The sequence below is a fragment of the Sinocyclocheilus anshuiensis genome, unplaced genomic scaffold, assembly GCF_001515605.1.
Source record: "Sinocyclocheilus anshuiensis isolate Anshui unplaced genomic scaffold, SAMN03320099.WGS_v1.1 scaffold2148, whole genome shotgun sequence".
In the NCBI taxonomy this organism is placed as follows: Eukaryota; Metazoa; Chordata; class Actinopteri; order Cypriniformes; family Cyprinidae; genus Sinocyclocheilus; species Sinocyclocheilus anshuiensis.
In genome coordinates, this window is record NW_015546208.1 from 24,830 (window position 1) to 47,139 (window position 22,310).

Sequence of the window (22,310 nt, forward strand, 5' to 3'; positions counted from 1 at the left end):
CTGGGTTGACAATATCCATTACTCGATTTTGACCGATTCTCATTCTGATGAACCGATATTGATTCTTATTATGCGGCTCTGTGGAATACTTGATTCTGATTGGTCAGTCGCTACATTCCGAGGTGTGTTATCCCTCGATAATAACCGGTGAAAGCTGATAACACAGGCTCATCCGGGTAACTGAAGTCGGCGCTATACGCTTGCTAGGAACTGTTTCTCTGCATGGAAGCTTTGCGTTTGGTTAGCTAATAAAATATTGTTGTGTAATAAGTGGTGTTACTGCACTGTATCTCTTAAATGTCCGTCTAGTTTGAACTTGCCGCTTGTTCGCTTGCTGTGTTCACGGAAGCTTTGCGTTCAAATATTTCCACTCAAATCAATATTTCGTGTCTAATTATGTACTTATGAGGCATGTAGCCGTGTGATAAGCGGGATCATGTCCATCCAGCCAGTTGTTATTGCAGAATAACCCTCTTCAGGGTGACACAAGACCCCTCCGCTTCACGTCGATCACCAGGGCTGCACGATTTGGGGAAAAAATCTAATTGCGATTTTTCTGGTTAAAATTGCAATTTAAATGCAATTTTTAAAACAAATTAACAAAAAAATAACAATATAATAATTAGATAAATTAATACAATAATAACAATACTAATTTTATTTTACAGAAAACTATTGTTTTACAGAAAACTGCAGGGTTACCTGTTAACATACAGGCTTATAACTGTACATCACATGATACTGTTATGACAAAAATAGCGCCCTCACACAGAAACTCCACAAATACATCACAGAAGTAATAGAACTCTAGACGTTCCAGGAAATCCCTGATATGGACAAAGGTATCAGGCTATCGCTGTGACTGAATAAAAAGAAGATAGAAATGTATGAACTGATTAAACATGAAGACAATAAACCTATGACAATATATGGTTTAACGGTGTTCTTCACAGCGCCTCAGGTATTTTCATAATAATAAAGTCAATATATAATGCAATGCTAATCGACAAAGCCTTTATTACAGTATAAAATATATTTTTTGCCTCGTTATGTGACAAGAAGCCACATCAGATCAGAAAATGAAGTTATTTCAAACTCTTGACTGATGTTTTGGAGTAAAATCATGTTATAATGTTCTCAACAACAGGTTTATAAATGTCTGAGAGGATGTTTGGAGTGTGTGGTTCTTAATCAGATGCACGTTATAAGCGACTCAAACTCATGAGCATGAGCAGCATATATTTTTATTTCATTCAAAATCGCAGCCTTTGTGATTCATTAATCGCATCAAGCCAGATCGTGATTCCGGTTGGATTTCGATTAATCGTGCAGCCCTACTGATCACCCTGTCGGGGGTTATTCTGCGATAACATTATCCCTTACTTAAGTCCCAAGAATCAGTCTTTTAGTGCTGTTTTGAGTTGATGCCTGAACAAAACCTCTCTAAACATTATTTGTAGGGCGCCTGCAAACCAATAATCACAATAATCTTTGTGCTTTGTAATTTTTGTTATGAAATAAAGTCTCAGCCTTCAAATTCTGTACATTTAATGACGAAATTCAAACAATAAATGTGGTTTTGACGCTCTTTAATGTGGCTTGACCGATCGATTTAGCTGAGATTCTTTTTGCTTTGAGAAAAATTGATGTACTGTATCTGATATATAACCAAATCAATAGATATTGACTCAAATCAAATCGTGATTGGAAGCAAATTAAATTGAATTTGTGTCAGTGTTACAGGATGATACAAAACTAGTTCAGGAAGCCCTTTATGCAGGGCCGCATTATCCTAATGGGCAACATGTGCTGCAGCCCAGGGCCCGAACACTAGGGGCCCCCGAGTCAATTGTCTTTTGCATTTTATATAGGTTGCCAACCGTTCCGTATAATAGGGAATCGTCCCGTATTTAGGGTATCAGTTTGTCCTGTATTTGCAGGCATACGCCGTATGACCACCTAGACCATACAAATAACAAATAAATTATTATTTTTCCAAAGCATTGTTTGAATTGTGAACGTAGCCGCTCGAGGAAGGCTTTAAGACCAAGCAGAATCATCTGCCGCCTAGTTGCTCCCGCTTCACAGCGAGCGGGACTCGTGTTTTGATTTCTGCAAATCAGTTTGTTTGAATGCAGAGATGTGATTATTGATCGTAAGCACAACATCCAGCTAGAAAACATACTATCTACCTTTTACTATTTGCAATAGTTGGACCGAGGCTATGGAATAACCTTCCTTTATCTGTGATACACACACACTCACACACACACACTCGCACGCACACACTCACACACACACACACACACACACACACACACTTGCACGCATGCACACACACACACACACATCAGACACACACACACACACACACACACACACACACTTGCACGCATGCACACACTCACACACACACACACACACACACACACACATTCACATGTGTGTGTGTGTGTGTGTGAGTCTGATGTGTGTGTGTGTGTGTGTGTGTGTGTGTGTGTGTGTGTTGTGGCATCAGATGATCGTGTCTCTGACTCTGGAGAGGGACAGTGGGCTCAGCTCTCTGCACTCCGCTCCGTCGCCCGGTGAGTCGAGCATGAGACGCACGGAGAGCGTGCAGCATCTGTCGGTGGAGCTGGCCGATGCTAAAGCCAGGATCAGACGCCTGCGGCAGGAGCTGTGAGTACCTGTCATCAGTTATTCAGCTTCCCTTCTGTGTGGACACAATAGAGAGCCATTAGAGGAAGTGCTGGAGAGCAGGGGAAGCTGTTTACTGGAATCATCTGTGCACCTGTCTAATGCAGTGTGATTGAGTTCAGCTGCTCGTCTGCTCTGCTGAAGCTCTTCATGTGCGGCTGGCAGCACTATTCCCCTGATAACAGTGTGAAGCACGTCTTTCTGTTTGCTGATGTTCTCTCAGACCAACATTTACTCCAGACTCCTGGAGAGCAGTAACAGTGGCGCTTTATGACTGTACATGACGTGGAACGTTATCTTAACCGCTGCTTTGACAGGCTGCTAACTCTTTAACTCAAGCCCTGTTGAATCATTTACACTGACAGCAGTGAACGACTGTCCGAGGTGAGTCCAGTCGAATCCAGCAGAGATCAGAATGAGCTGCAGTGAAGACGAACAGAACTCAGGAAAATCCTGAGAACTTTGACTGATTTATTGATGAAATAACCATTTACATGCTCAGGATATTTGTTCAGGGAAACATCAAATATAAAAACACTGTCTAGTTGTGATCATTGAAATCAGATGCATTTGTTTTTAACTCAGATGCATAGTTAAATATTATGAAACAGGCAGTTAAACTACAGTTTCCACCTGCAGTGAATTGAACATATAAAGTGATTTTCATTGTTGGAGACAGTTGAGAAAATAAAAAACACTCTGGCGAGACAGCAGCTCTTCAGTTAAAATCATTTCTGTCATTTATGTAAAAAATGTTGGGCAGGTGAAAAGCCTGTGGGTGAAGTTTATTTTCTAATGCAGAGATTACAGACGGTTAATTCATGTCTCAAGTCATTTTTTGAGCCGTAGATCAAGTGGATGAGAGAGATTTTCTACAAGCGTTAAAACACATGGCTTTATGAGAAGAGCTTGCACACAGCGAGAATGAGGCCACGGCTCTTTACCTGGCTTCTGTTCTTGCTCTTTCACTGCAGGGTAAAAGAGGACAGTCTATTTTAGTCCGTGTGCCATAAAAGAATGACACAGCTCCACTTTCTGTTCCCCACTGATCACAGCGCTGGCTCATTCTGTTGCTGCGCAGTTGATCAACCGTGGCCACAGCTCTCCAGTGGTTCATGAGTAGATGTTTTCTGGTGCAGTGTCTTACAGTTTCAGGTGAATGAAGGCCATTATCAGAGGCTGCAGCCCCACTAACGCTGCTGTAACGCTCGTGTTTCAGAGAGGAGAAGACCGAGCATCTGCTGGACTGCAGACAGGAGCTGGAGCACGTGGAGACAGAGGTCAAGAGACTGCAGCAGGAAGTGAGGCGTCTTTCTATCATCCCCAGGACTGCAAAACACTCTGCTTAGCTTCATCTCTGGCATCTGTATTGCAAGTCCTAGTGTGTAACGAACAGCTTACACACCAGAGCTTTACTCAGCCGGTCATCACACGTGTGTTTACAGACGCCGACTATCAAATAGTGATGAATAAACCCTCAGCCTCTTAAAGCGATACTTCACCCCTAAATCACTGTTCTGTCATAATTTATGATCATTTTGTGGAATATAAGACATTTTGAAGAGGCTTTGTGCTGCTTTTTCCGTACAATGGAAATTCTGCACATGGTAAATAAGAAAGTACCATAATTCTGCATACTGTAAATCTATATATATATATATATATATATATATATATATATAGATCATCAAAGAGCCATACTGTAGATATCTGTGGTTCTTAAAACCAGACGCTGCACAATGTTGTGTTTTTTCATGAATTCATTGGTTTTTACTAGGGCTGCACGATAAATCGCATGCGATATTTAACTCGCATCTTATCAGTAAAGCCGGTTCTGTAATCAGCGGTAAATCTCCATCACGTGCGTGCGCACGTGATGGAGATTTACCGCTGATTACAGAACCGGCTTTACTGATAAGATGCGAGTTAAATATCGCATGCGATTTATCGTGCAGCCCTAGTTTTTACTGTGACTGATGAGCAGCATCTGAAATGTTGAGCAGTTGTCATATCTATCTCTTCTGAAAGCAGGTTTGTGTGTATATAGAGGTGGTTGTAATAGGTGGTATTGTGTGTCAGAACCTGCAGCTGCTGTGTGACGCGCGCTCGCTGCGGGCGTACCGTGACGAGCTGGACGCTCTCAGAGAGAAGGCCATCAGGGTGGACAAGCTGGAGAGCGAAGTGACACGCTACAAAGAGAAGCTCCACGACATCGAGTTCTACAGGACCAGAGTGGAGGTGCGTGACCGAGTGTGTTCATCAGGGAGCGCTGGGTCTGCTGGAGCTCACTGATCACATGTGTTCATGTAGGAACTGAGGGAGGACAATCAGGTTCTGCTGGAGACCAAGAGCATGCTGGAGGACCAGCTGGAGTCTTTCAGAGCTCGGTCTGATAAACATCATGAGCTGGAGAAGGAAAACCTGCAGCTTCAAAACAAGATCCATGACCTGGAGATGGTGAGAGAGCACAGAGCGATCACATCCATCAATACAGCAGCTCCTTAGCGTCCTCTCTCTTAGCATAAAAAGCCAACATTATAAAACTCAATCATGATAGTGACTGCATGGACTCAGTCCTGCCGTACTGTTGCTGTGTTTCAGGAGCGAGACATGGACCGGAAGCGCTTGGAGGAGCTGCTGGAGGAGAACCTGATGCTAGAGATGGCCCAGAAACAGAGCATGGACGAGTCTCTGCATCTGGGCTGGGAACTGGAGCAGCTCTCCAAGACCACTCCCGAGCTCACTGAAGGTACGAGATATATGTGTGTATGTGGAGCACGTTTCAGGATAGATCCCAGATTATGCTGCTTTGCCAAGAAGGTTAACTGACCTGGATTCAGGATGTTTTCTAAATGAGAGGCTGGTGTCCGTGGGCTGTGAGCGTGACTCTGAGAGATGTTGTGTGTTGTGAGCACAGTGCCGCAGAAGTCTCTGGGTCACGAGGTGAATGAGCTGGCGTCCAGTCAGCTGCTGAAGCTGGAGAAGGAGAATCAGATGCTGCTGAAGAGCGTGGAGGAGCTGAAGGCCTCCGGTGAGAGCGGCGCGCGCCTCCGTCTGGAGAAACACAACCAGAAACTCAGCCAGCAGGTCAGAGTCCAGACGCTTCTCAGCACAGTCCTCAGGAATAACTCGTCAGATATTTCTGAATGCATAGTGTTAGTTCTTGAGACTTGAATTCATAAGTCATGATGAAAAGTGTCTCTATATTAAAAATAAGAGAGATTACATTCTGACGAAGGATTATGAAACCAAACATAATCTTTAGAGTAATGTGCGCTGATTAATCCTTCACAGTGAGACCAGGAATAGAAGTGAGGAAGTACATTTTGATGTGGCTTCAAATAGTGTAACTAAGCTGTGAATAAATTCTGTTCCTCACACAATGAAAGGAGAACTGTTTGAAGAGAATGGGCTAAAATGTTGTGTGGTGTTTACGGGAACTGAGCTCTCAGAGCAGGATCATATTCATCAGCGAGTAATCTGAGTTTAAATCTGGTTTGGGTTCAGTTAAGCTGCTTCCGGAGCATTAGCCGCTCATACGAGTTTGATTGCTCATTATGAGCGTGTGTGTGTCCATATGTCAGCTCTGTGAGGATGTGATGAGTGTATGAAGCGGTGTGTGTTTGTGCAGCTGGAGCAGCTGCAGGCGGAGCTGGCTGCAGACAGAGAGAGTCTGCGCAGTGCTGAGCGTCTGAGCACAGACCTGCTGAAGGAGAAGGCACAGCTGAAGAAAACCCTGGAGACGCTCCAGCAGAACTCCGACAGACAGGTACACCGCACTCACACACACAACCCTGCATCTCATTCATCTTACACTGCTGAATCATTGGGAATTGACATAATTCATTTTATTCTGCCCCGAGCTTTCCATGTCCTCCAGACAAAATTATTTAAATAACTGTCATGTGTCTGATGCCCTAACAGTCAAGTGGGAGAAGTCATAATATTTTCCTCATGACAGAATGAAGGTTTAGCATGGTAATGACATGACAAGGTAATGAATTTGGTCTTAGAGGACTAGATCTGCTGAGCAAGTACACAGACATATGAAACATGCATAAATGCCTGCACAAACACAAAACACGAGCCCCCAACTATGTCGATCTACCACCAAGAGCTGCTAACCGCAGGTTAGGCTTAGGTGTAACACTAGCCCACTGACTTGCTAGGTGTACCTGGAGCTTATTTAACTGGTCACCTGTGTGCACCTGGACCGGGATACACTTAGGTTTATTTAACTAATGGCCTAAGTGTGTCTGAGCTGTTTTGTTTAAGGTTCACCCCTTTAGAAACGCTCTGCTGTGTGCCGTTAGGAGATTAGTGCATGCTTACAGCAGCACTGAAGCAAGGCTGCATGAGAGCTCATTGGCTGACAGATTACCAGTAGAGGACCTCTTGGTTCATGCTGGCGGATTTACACTAGTTTATTTTTTACTTATCTGATTACTCCATAGTTTCAGCACTAAACTTCAAGGCATTAGTGCACTGGAAAATTAAGCCATGTTTACGTTTACTGTATTTGGCTCAGTTGTTTTCAGACATACAGGGACAGTGCATGATATTAATCATCTCTATAAATGTGCCAGTTTAGCTAATACAGCTCATTTTCAACATTAGCCCCTGGTCTAATATTAAAAAAATAAATAAAACAAGGCAGCACACTAATAGGAATAGGCTATAAGGTAACATTTTAACACACTTTAAAACTTTCCTTGTAACAGTTTTCTACAGAAAAAAAAACAACAATTTTGAGTACCTTCAGGCATGCTGCTGATGATACATGTCAAGTTTTGTAGTGATAAGTTAATGTGTCCATAAAATACAGTGTTTTATGACAAAATACACAGAGGCCTAGATGGATAAATTAGGTATCGATCAACTCGACATGCTACTGAATCCAACAAGACAAAGACTACAACCCTGCTTGAGTACCTTCAGGTCATGGCTGACACACACCAGGTTTAGTCTAAATGCACATAAGATATAGCCTCACGTCCACATCCATTCACAAATTATTCGAGAACAGTTTGACAAATCAACTTGAACTCCATAACTAGAAGATGAACATGATCTAATTGTTTTTACCTGAGAATCAGTTGAATGGTCTAGGATTTCAGACATTTTTATTTTTTTTTTGTGATGGCCTTAAACGGTCCTGTGCACGTTGTTCAACGATCTCTTTTACCTGGCACACTGTGTCTGGTTGTGACGCAGGTCAAGGGTCTGGAACAGGAGAACGATCATCTGAACCAGACCATCGCCTCTCTCAGACAGCGCTCTCAGGTCAGCGCTGAGGCCCGCGTCAAAGACATCGAGAAAGAAAACCGCGTGCTGCACGAGTCCATCAAAGAGACCAGCAGCAAGCTCAACAAGATGGAGTTTGAGCGCAAACAGCTTCGCAAAGACCTGGTGCACTACAAAGAGAAAGGAGAAAGAGCCGAGGAGCTAGAGATGGAGGTCCATCGACTGGAGCGAGAGAAGGAGAGTCTGCAGAAGCGTCTCGCTGCTCTCGCCATCACCTGCGGGAAGGTGGAGGTGCTGGAGAAGGAGAATGCCGAGCTGGAAGCGGAGAGCAGGAAGCTGAAGAAAGCAGCGGACGGTCTGAGGAACGTTTCCTATCAGCTGGAGGTCCTGGAGAAGGAGAACGCTCAGCTGGACGAAGAAAACCTGGAGCTCCGGCGCATGGTGGAGACTTTACGGTCCTCCGGAGCCAAGGCTGCCCAGCTGGAGCTGGAGAACAAAGAGCTGGAGAACGAGAGAACCCAACTCAAAAAGAGTCTCGAGCTGCTGAAGGCTTCGTCCAAAAAAAATGAGCGTCTGGAAGTCAGTTACCAAAGCCTCGACGCAGAGAACCAGCGGCTCCAGAAAGCCCTGGAGACCGGCAGCCGCAAGATTCAGCAGCTGGAGGGAGAGCTGCAGGACACGGAGGTGGAGAACCAGAGCCTGCAGCAGAGTCTGGAGGAGCTGAAGATCTCCAGCAAAGGCCTGGAGCAGCTGGCGCAGGAGAACACGGCCCTGGAGCAGGAGAACAGTCAGCTGGAGAAGGACAAGAAGCAGCTGGAGAAGGAGAACAAACGGCTGCGACAGCAGGCTGAAATCAAAGACTCCAGACTCGATGAAGACAACCTGCGCATCTCTCATCTCGAGAAGGAGAACCGCACGCTGGGCAAGGAGGTCGCCGCTCTCAAAGACACGTGTGGTCGCGTGAAAGACTTGGAGAAGGACAATAAGGAACTGGTCAAACAAGCAACCATAGACAAGAAGACCCTGGTCACTCTGAGAGAGGTAACCAAGCAAACACGGTTAGCTGGTGCATGCTTGACTGTGGACTGCTTGCATGACTCTTACTGTGATGTTTCCTGATGCAGGAGCTTGTCAATGAAAAATTAAAGACCCAGCAGATTAACAATGACCTGGAGAAGCTGACCCATGAGCTTGAGAAGATCGGCCTCAATAAAGAGGGGCTTCTGGGTGATGAAGAGAGCTCTGATGACAGGTAATTCATACATGGAATGATCACTTTAGGGCTAGAACTGCAATGAATTTACATGAATACTGGAGTCACGATTGTCACCTGTATAACGCTGTGTTTCTTGTTCGTCAGGTTTAAACTTTTAGAGTCTAAACTGGAGTCCACTCTGAAGTCCTCTCTGGAGATCAAAGCGGAGAAGATCGCTGCTCTAGAAGCCCGACTGCAGGAGTCCTCCAACCTCAACCAGCAGCTACGACAGGAGCTCAAAACGGTTGGGCGTCAGGCTTTGTTTGGCTGGTTGGCAGTGACTTCAGATTGTGTTCATTAAGCCTCGTTTTGTCCACCCACAGGTGAAGAAGAACTACGAGGCCCTGCGCCAGCGTCAGGAGGAGGAGTGTTCGGCTCAGAGCTCGCCTGCTCGAGGACGGGAGGACACACAGAGCAAGTGGGAGAAGCAGAGTCAGGAGGCCACGCGAGAGCTTCTGAAGGTCAAAGACCGACTCATAGAGGTGGAGAGAAACGTGAGTACCAGCTCAGTGCTATCAGAATGTCTTTACGTTAGCACAGCAGCTGATATTGCAGATGTTTGTCCAGAACGCCACTCTCCACGCAGAGAAGCAGGCTCTCCGGACGCAGCTGAAGCAGCTGGAGTCTCAGAGCGGGAATCTCCAGGCGCAGATATTAGCTCTTCAGAGACAGACCGCGTCTCTACAGGAGAACAACACCACGCTACAAACACAGAACGCCAAACTACAGGTCAGAGTCGCTCTCCTCACACAGTTATCCAGTCAAACGCTGTCCTATTTCTGAGAGAAAGGGTGTGATAGATGTTTCTCCTCATAAATGTAACAGGAGTTTGGTCGTGAAAGCTTTTCAGGCCCCTGAGAGAGCACAAAACGATCTAAAACTGATGTTATTACCCTGCTGACGTCTGCCGTGTGCTCGTTTACCATGAGTGCACTTTGAGCTAAACGAGTTTATGATGTGCTGGCAGGTGGAGAACTCAACGCTGAACTCTCGGAGTGCCGCTCTCATGTCCCAGAATGCTCAGCTGCAGACGCAGCAGTCCGGCACAGAGAGCGAGAGGGACGTGGCCATACGAGAGAAGGAGGAACTGCGCACGGTCTACGATCTGCTGCTGCACGACCACGAGAAGCTGTCTGCGCTGCACGAGAGACAGGCGTCGGAGTACGAGGATCTGATCGGCAAACACGGAGAGCTAAAGAGCGGCCACAAGAGCCTGGAGCTACAGCACCGCAGCCTGGAGAACAGGTGCAGACAGCACGACCCTCACCATTCATTCAGCAATCACATTTACATTCTTAAACAGTGGAGGACGTGTGTGTGTGTGTGTGTGCAGATACAATCAGCTGCTGAAGCAGAAGACCGAGCTGGAGCAGCTGGAGAGAGATCTCACAGCAGAGCGAGAGAAGATGATCTCTGACAGCAAGAGTCATCAGGACACAGCTACACAGTACCAGAGGCTCAGCGAGGAGCACCACACGTGAGTGTCAGGATGAGCGAGCGTCTCTCTTGACTGAGGCCCATCTCTCATGAGCATCTCTCCTGTGTGCAGGTTGAGCTCCACACACCAGCAGCTCCTGAAGGACAATGAGCTTCTGCAGACAGATCATAAGACTCTTAAGAGTCAGCTGAACACGGCCCGGCTGGAGCAGACACGTCTGGAGGCCGAGTTCTCCAAACTCAAAGAACAGTACCAGCAGCTGGACATAACCTCCACCAAACTCACCAACCAGTGCGAGGTACACGCTTCAGCATCTCACACAGCACCACTTCACTCCTCAACTGTAGTTTGTCCAGCGGGGGACACCGATAACGTCTGCAGATTGAAACTTGAGCTTCAGAATTTCTTTTTGTTTTTTTATAAAAAATTATAATAATCAGAATCAGACTTGATTTATTCAATGCCCAGCAGCCGTCACCCTCAGCAGGACAGTAGGGTGTATCTTTGTGAGAACACTTTACATGTTCACACGAGACCCAAATACACCGCACTATCCACATAAAAATTATACATGTGCTTTATTGCATATATCTAGCAGTAGTCGTCTTTCGTTTCACATAGTTTTTGCATGTTATTATGTTCTCTATTGTGTATGGCTCTACACTTCCCGATCTCACGTCAACATGTGAAGTTCTCATGTGCACATGTAAACTGGCGAGGTGAGTGGAGGGTAACTGTGTTTGTGTGAAATGTGTCCTGCAGTTGTTAAGTCAGTTGAAGGGGAATCTGGAGGAAGAGAACCGGCATTTGCTGGATCAGATCCAGACCCTCATGCTGCAGAACCGGACCCTGCTGGAGCAGACCATGGAGAGCAAAGACCTGTTCCACGTCGAGCAGAGACAATACATGTGACATCACCATATTTCTAATTCACACCTCTTATTTTACCCTCATTCTTGTTCATCTTCTCAAGCTATTTTCCTGTAATGAATGATGCACTACCATACTTCTCTCTGTCTCTCTCACACACACAGTGACAAGCTCAATGAACTGAGGAGACAGAAAGAGAAACTCGAGGAGAAGATTATGGATCAGTATAAATTTTATGACCCATCACCTCCACGAAGGTAAGCACATCATCTCACGCAGATCACTGGTTGTGTTTGTAACACGGGTATGACAGCACAATGCACTGGAGAAATGCTTTCTGGGCTGAGAATGTCTTAAGACTAAAGCTCTGTCCAATGTCCACCACTTGTTTGCTCATTCACTGTTCCCATATGAGTGAATGAAGCCTGTTATTGTGCAGCATACACCAGTGTGATCCAGAGACAGGATAGCACAGAGCGGATCATTTGCACAAATCAACCGGTCTGCCCTTCAGAGCACAAACCGCATCCAAACTGTCTGAATTCTCCACAGAATGCTGTATGTAACAGTGATATATTGAGTAGAGCCTTCACATTATAAACAGCATTGACAAAAAGAAGAGATAACTGCACACTTGTTTGCTGGAACCTATAAACATTTAGTTTGGTTTATATTTTGGGTCATTTGCCAGAGCCTGGGTTATGTATGTTCTCTTTAGGTCAACTCTCATGACATCTGTCTGTGGAGAGACCCCTTGAGTGGTCTGCAGCCAAAACCCCGGCTTCATCAAAGGACTGGGGTGACCAGCTTGCTGGAGGGGGAAGCATGGAGCTGAAGAAGCTCTAGCTCACGTCTTACCAGACGATGACTTGCTCTCTATTGCAGCTCCTGTCGATCCCCCTGATAAGGATGAAAGCAAGATACGCAGGCTGATTTCTTCCTTAACACAACACTAGACATCAAGCAGTGCTAAGACTAGACAATAAATGGCCGGGAGCTCTAGTTCAGGCTAATTACTCAAGGCTACAAGTGAAGTTTCTGCACTTCACTATACTTATAATATGCCAGACCTTCCTGGCTTTCCTGAACCGAATGAAGAATCTAAACTCTTTAGGAATTAAAGTGAACTTGGAAAGGGCTCATGTACCCTGACACTTCTCAGTAGTCTATTAAATTCGGGGAAATTGAGACTACACCCTGACAGAGATGCAGTAGGGCTGACTTAGATTTGCTTGGCTCATTAGACATCTAGCAATGTCCACTGTTCTTCTCACTGAGGGAAAGAAACACCACTAGATCTGGATGCTTTGGGATATCTGTGCTCAGTGCTCTGCCATATGGTTCCTTCACTCTGAACATCAGATGGAGTCAGACAGCGTTGCTCCTTGCTCTGCTGCAGAGGTAATGCAGCTGTTATATGTCAGTCCATGGCATCTCACTTAGATCTGCTCTCTCAGGAGAACATATTGCACTCATGCCCTCACAGTTATAACTACTGGGTGTGGCCCTTAAAAGGTTCAGTCTAAGTGTTATTGCATTTCCCTAGAGTGTGAGTAATATTATTCAGATTACTAAAGTGGTTTCCACTAGGTCCTTGAATAACTTTGGAAGTGGAATGTACAAGGATTTCAAATGTTGTGTATTTTGTGGGATTACTGCCCTCATATGTGACCCCGTGACATCACAGGTGGTTCTTCAAAACCCATTCATATTTAACCATTTAACTGATGCTTTTATCCAAAGCAACTTGCATTGCATTCAGTCGTTCTCAGTTCATGGATTCCGTCAGAATTAAATTCAGCCGGTGACCTTGACATTGTTAGCACCGTGCTCTACTGTTTGGGCTACACTACAGGAATGCTAACCAGCTAGCAACCAGCTAGCTCCAAGGTACTTTAAAATGTTTAACATGCAGACTGGGCAACTACTGCCCTTAGTACTTAACTCTTTAATTTTGAAATGCTTCGAGAGGCAGGAAATGCAAACTGATAATATTTGCTGATGACATTGTAGTGGTAGACCTAATCATGAATATTGATGACCTAGAGGAGATGGAGAATCTGGCAGGGGAATGAAAAACACTTTTCTCTCTGTGTTAGCAAAATTAGTAACCTGATAGTGGAAGACTAGAGAGAAGGTACAATATCAAAATGTGTCTACCTGACCCCGATCAGTTTCTCACAGATAAATGCATGCTATGCACAGGCCTTCAATAGGGTAACTGAGAATTGCACTCCCTGTTGTTGAGTTGAGTTGTACTTTTAAATCACTAGTCTGCCTCACTAATCAATCTAGGCTTTGTTTCCCAAAGGCATCATAAGCCAAAGTGCCTGGTAAAAACTGCTGGTGCCTATGGTTTCTACAGTCTACTTGGGCTCACAGCACTTTTGGGAAACACAGCCCAGTCTGCTGCAGAACAGTCCTGACACATCCTTTTACACAGTGTGGCTCAGTACATTTACCATCCCAAATGTCAAAAGTTCAGGATGTTCTCGGGCAGCATCACTGCCTGGAAACGCACCTCTTAGGTCTGTAATGGCCTTCAGAGAGTGATGCTTTCATCTAAACTCATCACCAGGAGGGATATACCCTCCCTGTGGCACATGGACTCCAGAAAGTGCAGGATAAGAGCCAGGATAAACGGTTGTTCTCAAACATTTCTATGGACTGCTTGGACTGCTAATGCTATTATGCAGATGCACTTTTATAAATTGATTTAGTACATTCAGTGACAACTCACTCACCTGTGAGAATTTCATCATTTATACAGCGACTGCACTGGTCCTCGTTCCTTATGTAGAAAGAATAAAATACTTGCACTGCATTGACTTCTTGAAGGACCATCACTGAGCTGCATGCACCCTGAACGCTGCCTCAGATTCATGCTGAATTTCTCCAGGCTGGTCTTACTCCAAATTCAGCATTTCTGCCTAAGGTGATTAAACCGGGATTAGGTTGTTTGAGAGTAGAAATCCCTGTGTGTCATTTTTACTCTCTTCGGTTCTGCGGAGGAGAACAGATTGCACGATTTATTCCCACTGAGGCCATTGAGTGTGTGTTAGATGGGACAGGCACAAAGCTTAAGAGGAACAGCTTTCTGTGTGTTTGCAACAGCATCATAAATGCAACAGCTGTATCATAGAGTAACACAGAAGTCTTCAACCCTGCTCCTCGAAGTCCACTGTCCTGCAGAGTTTAGCTCCAACCCTGATCAAACTCACCTGAACTAGACAGACAATCAAGGTCCTCAGGATCCATTGGAAAATACAGGCAGATATGTTGAAGCAGGTTGGAAATAAACGTTGCAGGTGAGTGGGTCTCCAGGAGCATGGATAAAGACCTCTGGAATGACAGATACCATTACGTTGGCTAATTCACTTAAAGGCCTATTTCTGCCAGGAGGGCTGAGTCTTTATTCTACTAGAGAAGTTAATGTATCTCTGTTGAGGACGTATGGGCGGCAGCAGCAGACTGGGCTTCTCTCCACAAGCTTATGAGATTTGGCTGGATGTTACTAGGTTCTCTCCTGCACATGTGATGTTGAAGGGAAATCTTGGAGAGATTCCAGGTGTCCTGAATACTGACTAGTTGTCAAGTGACTGAACAAGTGGACACTGTCTGTATCCCTGGGGAGTTTAGGTTATGACTAGACTACAACCCTGGTTCTCTGAAGGTGATAGAGGACATTTTCATCTGCTCGGAAGCGCTGATTAGGAATGTGGACCTGTGTCCATGCAGTGGATCATAGGCTTCCCTAATGCAGTGGTTCCCAACCACGTTCCTGGAGCCCCCAACACTGCACATTTTGCTTGTCTCCTTAATCAAATATGCCTGATTCAGGTTATCGGCTCCAAACCCTGAAATGTGTGTGGAAGACAAAGGAGACCTGTAAAATGTGCAGTGTTGAGGGCTCCAGGAACAGACTGGCCATTAACCTAAAGGTGTTATTGTGGACGAGCTCAGATGCCTCAGAGAACCACGGTCACAATACAGCCTGAAGTTCTTTCATAGAGTTTAAAACCTCAGATCTGCTCTGTCTGTGAGCATTTCATTCTCCTGATGTGTTGCAGCGTTTAGGGGTTTCAAATTATTACATGAAATGCTTTACAGGACAGAGCTCACATGATAAGAGTTGCTGTTTCTGCAGGAGGGGCAACTGGATCACACTGAAGATGAGGAAGCTCATCAAGCCAAAGAGTCGTGAGCGCATGCGCTCTCTCACACGGACTCCTCCCCGCTCCGAGTCCAGCGAAGGCTTCCTGACGCTGCCGCAGCCGGACAGTCAGGACAGCTCGTCTGTCGGCTCCGGATCCAACTCATTGGAGGACAGTCTCACCCACCGCAGCGGCAGTGAGTATCAGCACACCTCCTGCTCCCTGCAGTGTTCTGCATCTGTGGCGCGGGACTAACCTTCCTGCAGTGTGCACGTTTCAATGTAGCTTAGTCAGTCACTTCATTCCGGAATCACTCCGACAGGTTCATTAAGTGAGTTGACCGAATGATTCTGACTGATTCTTTCTTTGATTTCCACTGATTTCCTGAGTGAATCCAGCTCTGCTCAGAGGTGTGTGTCGGAGTCATGGTCTAGCTCTGCATTTGTGTTCCTCTCTATTAAAGGGGACATCGAATGCAAAATTCACTTTTACATGGTGTTTGCATATAAATGTGTCTTAGCAGCGTGTGGACACAACCGCCCTACAATGATAAAAAATCCATTCACTCCATTTTTTTAATTCCCAAAAAACCGAAACATTCTCAATTATCAAGCCGTTTTGATTTTCTGAGCAGTATGACGTCAAGCCCCGCCCACGATCACTGACGGACTGTCCAGTATGAACATAACTCCGCCCTCAGCCAGTTGTACACTGTCCACCATTTTCTCCACGCTCAAGCAGTTGTAGCGACAACAACGTCTCGTAAGCAATGCAGGTGTTTTGTGGTTGGATGTAAAAGTGAACATAAGGCTGGTTTCACACCGCAAGCGTGAACAGCGCATATTTTTTCCGGTGTGCATGTTAACAAATGAGTGCATTCACACCAGGAGCTGTGGTGCTCACACAAACTTTCAAGACTTTGAAAATTTAAAGTTTATAACTGACCAGCTTCTAAAAACAAATGTATAGTTGTCTTTGTAAAGAAATCTGTAGCTTTGGAGCCGCTGCTGTGATGATTCAAGTGTGAATACTCTTGTGAGTCTGCAGCTGCAGTGACGATGTAGTTACGCTGAAGTGAAGCTCAAGCTTGAGGTGTGAAACAGGCGTAAGAGTCTTCATTTTCTCCCGATATCGGAGCCACGCAGTGGTTTAGTTTTGTTTTTGATGGTAACCCGCCACAGAATACGCAAAAATGGAAGAGAGGGGCGGGGTGAGCAGTAGCTCATTATCATTTAGAGACATGCACCGAAACGGCTCTCTGTGAACAGTGCTGCTTTTGACAAGGTAAAAAGGGTGTTGTTTTACACGACCATTGAGGAATTTTAATTTTAAGTATGTTGCAGACATTTCATAAAGACTCTAAAGAATCTTACCAACTACTGGAAAATGGGAATCCGATGTCCCCTTTAAAAGGTGCAATGCAAAGAGTGTGTGACTGCAATTCAGCGCTCGTCTGCCATAGTTCTCCAGTGTCATTCATTCATCTGTGTGTGACACCACAAGGAGAATGTTCATTTGAGCTGCTCAGTGATGATCTGTGACTGTCTCCTGCATTGCACTCTTTAATAACCATGTCCTGTTGGCATCAGATGGTGTGGTGTACGTTTCACTACATGTGTGTTCAGAGTGATCATGCATCAGTTTGACAGAAAGGTGCGCTGGTTGTCATGCTAACATGTTCTCTCCTCCCGCTCGTTGTGTTTCTTTGCCTTGCTGTGCTGTCCGGTGACAGTGCTGAAAAAGCTTCCGTTCATGAGGAACAGATCCAAGGAGAAAGACAGAGTGAAGGCCGTCTACCGCCGCTCTATGTGTAAGACATCTAATCGTCCACATCCATCACGCTCTTCTACACACTCTTACTGTCTGTCTCTTCTAGAGATCGACCGATATATCGATTTACCGATATTTCTCCCGATATTTAAGCATTTTACCATAATCGGATATCGGTTTTGTAATATCGGATTCACCGATAAACGCCGCCATCTTGTGGGTGTTTTGAGAATTGCGCGCAGGATCGCCATTGCAGCACATCTGAGGGGAGACGAGACAACAACAACGGCGTGCAGGTACTTGATATAGTTGCTATAGTTAGTAAACTTTATTTAACATAACAGCCATTTATGCACAAATTAGATGCATTATATAAATGCCTGATATGTAGTTTATGCAGCTTGGCTGTAAGAAATAGAGACCAACTCACGGAGTCACATAAGATAATCCGTCAAGATCCTCTCCAATAAAGACGTAACTTTGCATGAATTGAGTAATACAGCCATGAATGAGCGCATGTTGGAAATAAAAGCGCTGAATTTAATTATCTCTCTGTTGTATATTTGCTCATCATTTGTCTCGTGAAGCCGCTTTCATATTGCTGTTCACTGCTGGTTGATGCTCAGGAAATGATCCAGCACGGCCACCGCATGTAACTTTTAACAAGATTCACTTGTTTAAAACACCCTACATTGTATTAACATTTACTATATAACCATTATTTCGCTAATAAACATCTAAATAAATACAACTCTATGGAAATTAATCATTTATTATCTCCACGAGTGATAGCAGTTTGAGTATAGTTCTGTGTAAATGCATAGATAAACCGCGCTGTCAGCACGCATTTCATAATCTAGAACGACAAACCCATTATTAGTAATTCTGATATAACATTCCAGTTAAGAAATGCAATAAAATACGATGTTTTGTTTGTTATATTCCAATATTCCAGAGAATATTATTCAGTGAATTGACATTATCCAGTGAATTATTCTTGACTCTGTAGTAGAGCCCTGCACGGGCCTCAAATATAGGCCCTGGCCCGGCTCGGGTCCGACAGCTCATCAGAATTCTTGGCCCGTGTCTGACCCGAGCCCGTCTTTTTTTTCCCCTTCTCCCAAAACAGCTTATACTACTGTTTCAGCTATTAAAATAGTTCAGTTTTGTATGTAATGTCAAAGTGATTATATTTCGTTTCGTTTTTTTATTAAGTTAATTTAGAAAAATGTTTGGAGCATTTTTTGTTCGTTAAATGTAAGTTTTTGTTTTTGTAAAGTAACGACCAAGCGGCCAGCGGCAGACAGTGAGTTGATCATAGCCTATGTTTGATCAATTTAGCCTTCTCAAATCATCACGACGCTTATAAACCTACTAAAACTGTAGTTTAAAATGTTGAAGTTGATATGACTCCTGTCTTTATTTATTTTCTCCATTTCAAAACATTAGACATTCTACATTTATTTAGCTTATTGTTAATATTAGTGTTGTTGATGTTGATGCTTTTTATAAATCAAATGTTTTTTATTGTTGTAATATAAAGATTCAATTTACCATGAAAGACTGCTAATTTTCAACACTTAAAAAAAAAGATGACTGAAAAGAGGAAAAACCAAAGTGAAGTATGTTCTTACTTCACTCATTTATTTATTTACTTTATAACAGTAAATAAATATCGGTTCTACATATCGGGCACATAAACATGCAAATAATTGGTATCGGTTATAAAATATAAATATCGGTCGATCACTAGTCTCTTCTGCAGTGGTCATCTAAGCACTCCCATCATTTATCAACATCAGTCACTTGACACATCTGCACTGTCCTCTTTCTCTTGTCACCGATACAGTGACTGTGACACAGTTAGATTTAATGCTCATCTATTCAGATGCATAAGTATAATTCAGATCCGTTACAAATGATTCTCAAGATTAAAGTACAAGGTTACAACCTCAGCTCTCAGACCAAATCAGATCTGTTTGGAGAGTTCAATGCCCCACATCCTACAATGCTTTCATTAGGGTGAAATGAAAAAAAAAACAAAACGTGTAGATATGTACTGTTATTTGCTTTTAAGACACTAGCAACCGTCCCACACAGTGAAGACAGTACCCCAACCATCAATCATTACGTTTTTAAATCAGCACTGAAAATAATCATTACTGCATGATTGACACAGTCTGCCCGCCGATTCTACATCACTGTCTGTTTAGCCTCGCCTGCCGATTCTACATCGCTGCCTGTTTAGCCTCGCCCGCCGATTCTACATCACTGCCTGTTTAGCCTCGTCCGCCGATTCTACATCACTGTCTGTTTAACCTCGCCCGCCGATTCTAAATCACTGCCTGTTTAGCCTCGTCCGCCGATTCTACATCACTGTCTGTTTAACCTCGCCCGCCGATTCTAAATCACTGCCTGTTTAGCCTCGTCCGCCGATTCTACATCACTGTCTGTTTAACCTCGCCCGCCGATTCTAAATCACTGCCTGTTTAGCCTCGTCCGCCGATTCTACATCACTGTCTGTTTAACCTCGCCCGCCGATTCTAAATCACTGCCTGTTTAGCCTCGTCCGCCGATTCTACATCACTGTCTGTTTAACCTCGCCCGCCGATTCTAAATCACTGCCTGTTTAGCCTCGTCCGCCGATTCTACATCACTGTCTGTTTAACCTCGCCCGCCGATTCTAAATCACTGCCTGTTTAGCCTCGTCCGCCGATTCTACATCACTGTCTGTTTAACCTCGCCCGCCGATTCTAAATCACTGCCTGTTTAGCCTCGTCCGCCGATTCTACATCACTGTCTGTTTAACCTCGCCCGCCGATTCTAAATCACTGCCTGTTTAGCCTCGTCCGCCGATTCTACATCACTGTCTGTTTAACCTCGCCCGCCGATTCTAAATCACTGCCTGTTTAGCCTCGTCCGCCGATTCTACATCACTGTCTGTTTAACCTCGCCCGCCGATTCTAAATCACTGCCTGTTTAGCCTCGTCCGCCGATTCTACATCACTGTCTGTTTAACCTCGCCCGCCGATTCTAAATCACTGCCTGTTTAGCCTCGTCCGCCGATTCTACATCACTGTCTGTTTAACCTCGCCCGCCGATTCTAAATCACTGCCTGTTTAGCCTCGTCCGCCGATTCTACATCACTGTCTGTTTAACCTCGCCCGCCGATTCTAAATCACTGCCTGTTTAGCCTCGTCCGCCGATTCTACATCACTGTCTGTTTAACCTCGCCCGCCGATTCTAAATCACTGCCTGTTTAGCCTCGTCCGCCGATTCTACATCACTGTCTGTTTAACCTCGCCCGCCGATTCTAAATCACTGCCTGTTTAGCCTCGTCCGCCGATTCTACATCACTGTCTGTTTAACCTCGCCCGCCGATTCTAAATCACTGCCTGTTTAGCCTCGTCCGCCGATTCTACATCACTGTCTGTTTAACCTCGCCCGCCGATTCTAAATCACTGCCTGTTTAGCCTCGTCCGCCGATTCTACATCACTGTCTGTTTAACCTCGCCCGCCGATTCTAAATCACTGCCTGTTTAGCCTCGTCCGCCGATTCTACATCACTGTCTGTTTAACCTCGCCCGCCGATTCTAAATCACTGCCTGTTTAGCCTCGTCCGCCGATTCTACATCACTGTCTGTTTAACCTCGCCCGCCGATTCTAAATCACTGCCTGTTTAGCCTCGTCCGCCGATTCTACATCACTGTCTGTTTAACCTCGCCCGCCGATTCTAAATCACTGCCTGTTTAGCCTCGTCCGCCGATTCTACATCACTGTCTGTTTAACCTCGCCCGCCGATTCTAAATCACTGCCTGTTTAGCCTCGTCCGCCGATTCTACATCACTGTCTGTTTAACCTCGCCCGCCGATTCTAAATCACTGCCTGTTTAGCCTCGTCCGCCGATTCTACATCACTGTCTGTTTAACCTCGCCCGCCGATTCTAAATCACTGCCTGTTTAGCCTCGTCCGCCGATTCTACATCACTGTCTGTTTAACCTCGCCCGCCGATTCTAAATCACTGCCTGTTTAGCCTCGTCCGCCGATTCTACATCACTGTCTGTTTAACCTCGCCCGCCGATTCTAAATCACTGCCTGTTTAGCCTCGTCCGCCGATTCTACATCACTGTCTGTTTAACCTCGCCCGCCGATTCTAAATCACTGCCTGTTTAGCCTCGTCCGCCGATTCTACATCACTGTCTGTTTAACCTCGCCCGCCGATTCTAAATCACTGCCTGTTTAGCCTCGTCCGCCGATTCTACATCACTGTCTGTTTAACCTCGCCCGCCGATTCTAAATCACTGCCTGTTTAGCCTCGTCCGCCGATTCTACATCACTGTCTGTTTAACCTCGCCCGCCGATTCTAAATCACTGCCTGTTTAGCCTCGTCCGCCGATTCTACATCACTGTCTGTTTAACCTCGCCCGCCGATTCTAAATCACTGCCTGTTTAGCCTCGTCCGCCGATTCTACATCACTGTCTGTTTAACCTCGCCCGCCGATTCTAAATCACTGCCTGTTTAGCCTCGTCCGCCGATTCTACATCACTGTCTGTTTAACCTCGCCCGCCGATTCTAAATCACTGCCTGTTTAGCCTCGTCCGCCGATTCTACATCACTGTCTGTTTAACCTCGCCCGCCGATTCTAAATCACTGCCTGTTTAGCCTCGTCCGCCGATTCTACATCACTGTCTGTTTAACCTCGCCCGCCGATTCTAAATCACTGCCTGTTTAGCCTCGTCCGCCGATTCTACATCACTGTCTGTTTAGCCCCGCCCACCAGTTCTACATCGCTGCCTGTTTAGCATCGCCCACCAGTTCTACATCGCTGTCTGTTTAGCCCCGCCCACCAGTTCTACATCGCTGCCTGTTTAGCATCGCCCG

At 45.2% G+C, this 22,310-nt stretch overlaps 1 protein-coding gene across 1 annotated transcript in view; it reads left to right on the plus strand.

The window, feature by feature from the left end:
- Positions 1 to 22,310, plus strand: part of ccdc88ab (coiled-coil domain containing 88Ab) — a 40,644-nt gene that overhangs the window by 12,106 nt on the left and 6,228 nt on the right. The window contains exons 7-25 of the mRNA XM_016503443.1: positions 2,504 to 2,679; positions 3,917 to 3,998; positions 4,777 to 4,935; positions 5,008 to 5,154; positions 5,299 to 5,446; positions 5,615 to 5,784; positions 6,329 to 6,466; positions 7,912 to 8,982; positions 9,066 to 9,193; positions 9,302 to 9,440; positions 9,520 to 9,690; positions 9,764 to 9,925; positions 10,164 to 10,441; positions 10,530 to 10,673; positions 10,746 to 10,932; positions 11,397 to 11,542; positions 11,669 to 11,761; positions 15,652 to 15,854; positions 17,391 to 17,468. Coding sequence (XP_016358929.1) covers positions 2,504 to 2,679; positions 3,917 to 3,998; positions 4,777 to 4,935; positions 5,008 to 5,154; positions 5,299 to 5,446; positions 5,615 to 5,784; positions 6,329 to 6,466; positions 7,912 to 8,982; positions 9,066 to 9,193; positions 9,302 to 9,440; positions 9,520 to 9,690; positions 9,764 to 9,925; positions 10,164 to 10,441; positions 10,530 to 10,673; positions 10,746 to 10,932; positions 11,397 to 11,542; positions 11,669 to 11,761; positions 15,652 to 15,854; positions 17,391 to 17,468 — 3,820 coding nt within the window. The remainder of the gene's footprint in view (positions 1 to 2,503; positions 2,680 to 3,916; positions 3,999 to 4,776; positions 4,936 to 5,007; positions 5,155 to 5,298; positions 5,447 to 5,614; positions 5,785 to 6,328; positions 6,467 to 7,911; positions 8,983 to 9,065; positions 9,194 to 9,301; positions 9,441 to 9,519; positions 9,691 to 9,763; positions 9,926 to 10,163; positions 10,442 to 10,529; positions 10,674 to 10,745; positions 10,933 to 11,396; positions 11,543 to 11,668; positions 11,762 to 15,651; positions 15,855 to 17,390; positions 17,469 to 22,310) is intronic.